The sequence below is a fragment of the Sinocyclocheilus grahami genome, unplaced genomic scaffold (assembly GCF_001515645.1).
Source record: "Sinocyclocheilus grahami isolate Dianchi unplaced genomic scaffold, SAMN03320097.WGS_v1.1 scaffold25.1, whole genome shotgun sequence".
NCBI classification, from domain to species: domain Eukaryota; kingdom Metazoa; phylum Chordata; class Actinopteri; order Cypriniformes; family Cyprinidae; genus Sinocyclocheilus; species Sinocyclocheilus grahami.
In genome coordinates, this window is record NW_015505204.1 from 4720481 (window position 1) to 4728903 (window position 8423).

The following is an 8423-nucleotide window of genomic DNA, read 5'->3' on the forward strand; positions in this document are numbered from 1 at the left end:
TTATTATTATTGTTTAATTAAATAAATGAAAAATAGTTAAAGGTGCACTAAGTATTGGCTCTTGCATCATTTAAAAGAAAAAGTTTTTGCTGAGTAAATAATGACAGAATTTAATAACTTTAATTCTGGTAATTCAGAAAAAGCTTATGTTTTTTTTTTGTGTTTTTTTTTGGCCAGTGCTAATTAAAAACATTTTCATTAATTGAAATGATGTGATTGATATGGAAGCCCGTTTCCGCCACTAAAAAAAAAAAAAAAAAAAAAAAGGTTATTGCGACTTTTTATCTCACAATTATGACTTTTTTATCACAGAATTGTGAGATATAAACTCGCAATTGCAAGTTATAAAGTCAGAATTGCGTGATATAAACTCACAATTGCGAGTTATATAGTCTGAGTTGCGAGATATAAAGTCACAATTGCGAGATAAAAACTGACTTTTCTACTCTCACAATTCTGACTTGATTTCTCAGAATTACGACTTTATGTCTCGCAATTGTGAGTTTATATCACGCAATTCTGACTATTTCTCAGAATTGCGAATTTATATCTCACAATTATGACTTTTTTATCACAGAATTGTGAGATATAAACTCGCAATTGCAAGTTATAAAGTCAGAATTGCGTGATATAAACTCACAATTGCGAGTTATATAGTCTGAGTTGCGAGATATAAAGTCACAATTGCGAGATAAAAACTGACTTTTCTTCTCTCACAATTCTGACTTGATTTCTCAGAATTACGACTTTATGTCTCGCAATTGTGAGTTTATATCACGCAATTCTGACTATTTCTCAGAATTGCGAATTTATATCTCACAATTATGACTTTTTAACTCGCAATTGCATCACGCAATTATGAGAAAAAAAATCTGAATTGCGAGTTTGTATCATGCAATTATGAGAAAAAAGTCAGAATTGTGAGTTTGTATCATGCAATTATGAGAAAAAAGTCAGAATTGTGAGTTTGTATCATGCAATTATGAGAAAAAAAGTCAGAATTGCGAGTTTGTATCACGTAATTATGAGAAAAAAAGTCTGAATTTTTAGATAAAAAGTCGCAATTACCTTTTTTATTTTTTATTCAGAGGCGGAAACGGGCTTCCATAGGACTGAAGTAAAATCAATTAAATAAAATATAAATCTTACATGAAAACCTTAAACTTGAAAAACTAAAACTAAAAAAACAGGAGTTTTAGACCACTAATATGAGTGGAGTCATATTTCATATCTAAAATTTACAACATATTTTACAAAAGTACTATTTGCTACTTTCAGGGTAAAACTTTTTTTCCAGTTGCAGAAGTTACTTGGTGCACCTTTAAGTATAACAAAATGATAGCTTATATTATATTATTATTTTTGTGTTTCTGATTATCAAATGATACAGTCTTGGCACACCTAAACTGACAGAAGTACCAAACGATACATCAGTCAACGTCAGTTCTGTCCACGTTATTTGTGTCAAAATCTGTTTTTGTTGAGAGAGAATTAGCAAATGTGTTTATAAGTACTTACAGTATGTCACTATTGAGAGAGAGAGAGAGAGAGAAATAATGAGAAATGGTGAAGAGAATGAGCAAAAAAGTGTGTTTGCTGTTGGACTCTAGTAGCAGTCAGAGACATTCCAGATGAAATAACTGAGATTACTGAACATTGATTATTGAACAAGCATACTTGTGCATATGTGTGTGTGTGTGTGTGTGTGTGTGTGTGTGTAAGTGTGTGTGGGAATGCGTGTGCTTGCTCTAATTCCATCTAATTGCATGATATGGTAAAATGCCACAAATTCTCACTGAATCAGATGTAATTGTTATATTTTGTTAATGGAAGATGTTACAGTGGTTATTAAAGTCTTTAAGATGACATATAAAGTACCATGAGGTCCTGAATAAAGATGAATCAGTACAGTGAAGCAGACTGCTGGATGATGCCATTTCATGTGCTGGGATTCCAAAATGACAAAACTCTATTCCACAGAAAAAATATAATAACAGCATGCAGTTTTGGAATAACACAATAAGTGAGTAAATAAGACAGAATTTTCATTTTTGGGTGATTTTAATTCTTAGGTAATTCTGATAGAAGGTGAAAAACTGTAAACTAATTTATGACTGTGGCTCGTGCTGCTCGTGCTGTATATATATATATATATATTTAAACATTCACTGATTGAAATAAAGCTGAAACAAGATAGCAATATTACATGAAAAACTTGAAAAGTAATTTGATGTAATTTTAAGAACTAAAATCACAAACTATAACTGAAATGCAAATAAATGAATGCTATATATAGAAATATAAAATGAATGAAAATAACAAAAGCCTTCATCAAAATTACTTGAATGAAAACTGAAAATATAAAAATTTAAACTAATTAAAAATATGAATAAATACTAATAATATAAATAATATTAATATTAATTATAAAAATAATAAATAATCTTAAAATCTAAAATAAAAATGATACTAAAATAAGTTTTTGTTACAAAAGATAAAATAATAATACAAACATTGCCCATTTATGATAATACAATGTTTGGTGAAGCCTTTGCTGTGTATCAGTGAAAAAACATTCTCTTTGAGACAATGCTTTAAGTTTAAGCATCAAAAGACGGCTTTCCTCTTAAATCATTTCAATCAATCCAGTTTAATAAGCAGACTTTCATGTTTCCACAAACCTAAATGCCATAAGTTGCCCTTGAAAAGAAATCTGAAGCTATAAAATGTTTATAGGTATGTAGCTATTCTTGAATTTGCAACTAGATTTATAATACAGTGTGTCCCTTATGGTAGTGTGCTTTATTATGCCTAAGAAAAAACAACAGAAATAAGGGCAAGATACAGTTAGATTGATATACATGCTATTATTACCAGGTCAACACACAGAAGCTTTCTGGTGCTGTCCTTGTTTATCATTTCAAATACATTGGGATATATTACAAGGTACAGTATTGTTTGCGTTTCAAAAACCAATATGAATAAGCTGGATGACAAAAACCTTGCAAGTGAAGTTTGGAGGATGGGATTCTCCACAAATAGGGTGCAAACTAGTGTCCTGTTGCTTTTTTGTAAAATAAATAAATATAAAAATGTCATGTTCTTCAGACAAAGAGCTATTAATATGTTTAATAAACTATTAGCTAACATAAAATTCACAGCATGCCAATAGCTAGTTTCAAACGTCAACCATTCAACCCTGTTATTAAGGTTACATTAAGGGAAAAAAATATATATTTTTTGTTACTTTATGGGACATATAAGTTTAGCAATAACTACAAACCAACATTTGAGCCCAAACTAAACCCCCCCAAATGAAAGATTTCGGCAAAATGCCTCCTTTCACTGACACATAGTTTTATTATTATTTTTTTTATATTCCTTTTATTATTGAAGTTATTTTAAGCCCTATTTTGTATCCTATTATTGGAAAGTAATAGCATTTTGCCCTGTTTACACACTGATCTGTCTCTTAAGGTTTCACACATAGTGGCGATGGATTACAGTCTACAGGAAACACAGCATTGGGAGCAAAATAGAAATCTTTTCAAGTAGTTAACAGTCTCTAACTGTTTAATGTCCATAGTTTTTCAACTAAATGTATCTTGATACTCAATGGATGCTCTCATCTGTAGATGCACCCAAAAGCATCATGAAGCAGTCAAACAGCATTCTGGATCTCATGACACATATCCTGACCTCAATACAGCGATACTCATTTATATTTAGCAGCCCTTGGTTTTCCCAAATACCTCAATTACACTCTAGTTAATCATAAAATAAATGTTTTAAGATATGCCAGGCATAATAATGCCAATACATAATAATATGTATTAACATGAGTCTGAGAATGCGTAAACTGCAATCAATCAATCAATCAATCACTATTTTTACAGGGCTTTTCACACTTGAAAATCTATTTTTTGAAACCCCAGGATAATGTATGTGACCTGTTCTAATAACTGCTTATTTATCTGTGGAAATGTACAACACTACTGTTTAAAAGATTGTGGTTGGTAAAAAAAAAAGTTTTTTTTCCCCATAGTTTTCTGTTCATCATTACTGCAGTCTTCAGTGTCACATGATTCTTCAAAAATCATTCTAATATGCTGATTTGCTGCTCAAGAAACATTTATTATGATCTGCTTATATGTTTGTAGAAAACTTGATACATTTTTTTGGGGATTCCTGTCAAATCCTGTCATGTCAAAATGGGAATTTTATTAATCCAGGATTAAAAGTGGCCTTAATCTGAGGTTTAAAAGAGTTGTTAACCCAAGGTTAAGTGTGAAAAGCCCATGTTTGACTGGTAATGCAGGGAACTTTAGATGCACGTCTGTCTTTATGTGAGGAAATGACACCGGTACTAAACAAACGTCATGTTGTTGTAAATACTGCAACACTGACAAGAAGGGAAATAATGATAATGCTATTCAATACTTTGCCTAAATGTAAATGTTCATGGGCTAATTATTACTGAATTCATCCCTTGATGATCCAAAACACCAATGTTGTCAAACCGAAATAAGTGTTAGCATTCATACTAGCTCATTTCTTTGGAAATATCTATGCTTGTGCATGGAATAAATAAATAAATGTCCTGATTGAAAGTTTACATGAAGCATGTCAGTGAAATACAGTTCAAAAGAAAGAACACTTAAAATTCATATAAAGACGTGTTTGCAGTAATGCTTTTACAATGAAAGTCAAAGGGGAAAATATTTCAGAGGGTTTAAAGAAAAAGTTATTTCTGTACAAGATGAATTTCTGGTCGCTACCTACTAGTATCTTTGCATGTGTTATTAATTATTACATTTAACTACGTTACAAGATAAATTAAACTCTTTTAAATATGTGTATTTGTCAATTTGAAAAAATTATTTACAGTTTTATTTTGAATTAATACATGATTGATTTATTGATTTTGCTTTAAAGCGGCACTCCAAGTCCACCACAGACTGTAAAATTGTAGCACATTTTACAAGAAAATACTATTTCAATATTATTATATTTCAGTTCTACTTCAAAATTTCATGTTTACTTCAATGTGTTACTTGCCATGTGAAATGTATTACCTTCTGAGTGAAAACTGGAAAAACTGGATATAACTTTGCATAGACAGGGTTATTAGGAAATGTTATTACACTAGTGTCATGTCGACACAATGCTAAACTCTTATGACTATAGTTTCAAAACCGTGTCTATTTTATCCTGCTGCAATGCTTTTCCCCATAGACTTCCACTGCATCACTGTACACACAAACTGAGGAACTAATCAAAATGATTTTCTGTATTAATCTGCAGCATAGATGTAGAACTTGAACCCGGAACATTCCTTTAACACGATTCTTCCTGAAGGCCAACAACATGTAAAAATCTGACCCTTACCAAAAATATCACATGCCACACATATATACAATAATCATCTCATTCATTCAGCTACACAATCTGCATTATGAAACATGTTTCAGCTCAAATATATCTGTGCGCCATATACTCTGTAAGACAATAGGGTGTTACAATTAGGGCATGACTTTAAAGTTAATTAATCATGTGACGCAAGGGTTTGCTTGAAGATGGCAAATATAGTGCTGCCATTTAACCCTCATGTTCTGTTGAGATTGACTTACTAATAATAACTCATTTCCCTTCAAATTATTTTATTCTGAGTTTTTATTCAGACTGAATCAAAACAGATATTACTGAAGTTGAACCCTCTGATTGACCACAAATTTGGCATGCACGTCAGTTAATTATTACACAATACAATAATGTTATTTCTGTTTGGGGTCAATCTGATAAAAAAAAAAAAGAATAAAATAAATGTAAAAAATTTAAATAAAATAGATTTTTTATCATTTCTCAAGACATATTGAGTGTTATTTTTTGCCAGTGCAAGAAGGAAATCTAATCTTTTAAAACGCAAAACTATACTTCTGCATGATTCGTACAAATGCTGGATCACAATTTGTGTCAAAATTAAAAAACAAAAACAATCCATCAATGCTTCCTCCTTCAGGATGTGGTTCACGTGTCTTTTTGCAGTAAAATATTTACTGATGCAAGTAAACTTAAAAATAATGGTTACATTTTATACATTTACTGGACTGAAGCAACTGTGCCCCCTCAAATAAACAAATAAACAAAAACACATATGCAAATTTATTTATTTTTTAATATTTTGTCTAAAACTTCAATAAACTTAGATTTAATTTGCCAGGCTTTACAGGATAACTTTAAATGACACTTTTAGAGCTATGAAACTATCAACTTTTCAGACCCCAAACAAAATATGAGGGTTAAAATTGCACGGTCATGTGCAATAATCATATGCCACGATGCAACATGTTTCTGTGATGGATGTTCATATGAACTCACATAAAACGTCACAACATCAGTGTGTGTGATGAACACTAATAAAAGTTCCCTAATCAATATGATCAGGCAAAAAAACATCAGTTCCATCAGAAACACATTTGCATACTTTTGCCGACACCGCCTCTTCCTGTTATTAAAATACTTTGCGAAGAGGCGAAATGCGCGAGTGGCTTCCTCCGTGCGCGGTCGCCTAGGCAAACGAATCCTCATTTCCTGGATCCCTAGTGCTGGCCATTCTGACCAATACCTTCTTCCTGAGTGGACTCTGAGCCTCGGGAGGGAAGGAGTGCGTCGACTGGTCACTATCCGAAAGCAGTTCCGACAGGCTGCTCAGCGAACTTACATCCGATTGGTCAAAAGAGAATTGTGGGAGGGGCAAACGACTTGGCAAATGAGGTTCATCCTGCATGTCAGGAGGATCTATGGACTCCCGTGGTAGTGCGGAGTCGAAGGATGGTGTCCGCCGTCTTAGGACGTTGCTGTGCTCCTGACTGACTGCTGGAGACAGAAACTCTGCGTCGGTGGGAGGGTCGATGGAGATGCAGGGCGGACTCATTTTCTCCTTCTTAGGCGTTGGAGAAGGTCCAGGTGGCTGCTGCTGAAGTAGTAACTCTTCCCCATGCGTCGAGTGACGCCGAGGGACTTGGAGTTGAGACAGGAAGCCATTATTTTCCATACTGTTGTACTTCCGTAGACATTGAGCGCTGGTGCCCGGCTGGCGGGATGCCCCAATGTGTAATGATTCTTGAGACTGGGCTTCAGAACAGAAGGGCGGTTCATAAGGGGACAAGTTATGGTTGCGTGCCACCCGCTGAGAGGCTCTTCTTTGGGGAACATTCGTGTTGAGTCGGGCCACCTCATGCGAATCCTGTAGTTTGGTTTGTGGATGTGTGTGCGTTATTTCTAGAGGTTTTCTAGATTGCGTCTCGTACGCGGCTTGTCGACAGGGGATGCTGCGCTGGCTGTACACGTGTCTGTTTGTTTGTACGCTCGCTGTCCGGTTGCGGAGGGGAGGGGGAGGTGAGGCCTGGGGCGAACACGGGGCGGATCCACCGGTGAGGGGAATGCTGGGTACTTTGAGATGAAGGTTATCACTGGAGCAGGGTTTGCTCGGGATATGTAAGGTGTCTCTGGAGTCAGCGTTTGTGGAATCAATGGAGTCGCTCTTTATTGCTTGCTGCAGATAAAAACACATTTACTGTCAGTACACACATTAAAAAACGATAAATTACATGACAATCTTGAATACTTTATTGCTATTTCTAATATAATGTAATAGATTTAAATATTTTATTTAAAATAAATTAAACCTAATACCTAATGTAATACAAAATTATTATAGATTATAGATATATTATAGATTAAATTATGTATTAAATCAATCATCAATCATTAAATGATATATGTGACCCTGGACCACAAAACCAGTCTTAAGTGTCAATTTTTTCGAAATGTACAGCTGAATAAATAAGCTTTCCATCGATGTATGGTTTGTTAGGATAGGACAATATTTGGCAGAGATACAACTATTTGAAAATCTGGAATCTGAGGGTGCAAAAAAATTAAAATACTGAGAAAATCTCCTTTAAATTTGTCCAAATGAAGTTCTTAGCAATGCATATTACTAATCAAAAATTAAGTTTTGATATATTTACGGTAGGACATTTACAAAATATCTTCATGTAACATGATCTTTACTTAATATCCTAATGATTTTTGGCATAACAGAAAAATCTATAATTTTGACCCATACAATGTATTTTTGGCTATTGCTACAAACATACCCCAGCGACTTAAGACTGCTTTTGTGCTCCAGGGTCACATATTTACATCAAATATTGAAATGATATATATTGATTTTTAATAAAATGTTTCATAATTTAATATTTGTAATTATTTTTTTATATTTTGTATTTTATAATTTATATTTACTTTATAGATTAAATATTTTAAATAGATTTAATGCAAATTTAAACAAAATGACTATCATATTATTTTGTATTAATTTAGATAATAATAAAAACAACATTTTATGTTATAAATAG

At 33.1% G+C, this 8423-nt stretch overlaps 1 protein-coding gene across 1 annotated transcript in view; it reads right to left on the bottom strand.

Moving 5' to 3' along the window:
• Positions 1–6568: 6568 nt before the first annotated feature.
• LOC107565250 (voltage-dependent T-type calcium channel subunit alpha-1H-like) overlaps positions 6569–8423 on the bottom strand; it is an 86229-nt gene continuing 84374 nt past the window's right edge. The window contains exon 24 of the mRNA XM_016250473.1: positions 6569–7555. Coding sequence (XP_016105959.1) covers positions 6569–7555 — 987 coding nt within the window. The remainder of the gene's footprint in view (positions 7556–8423) is intronic.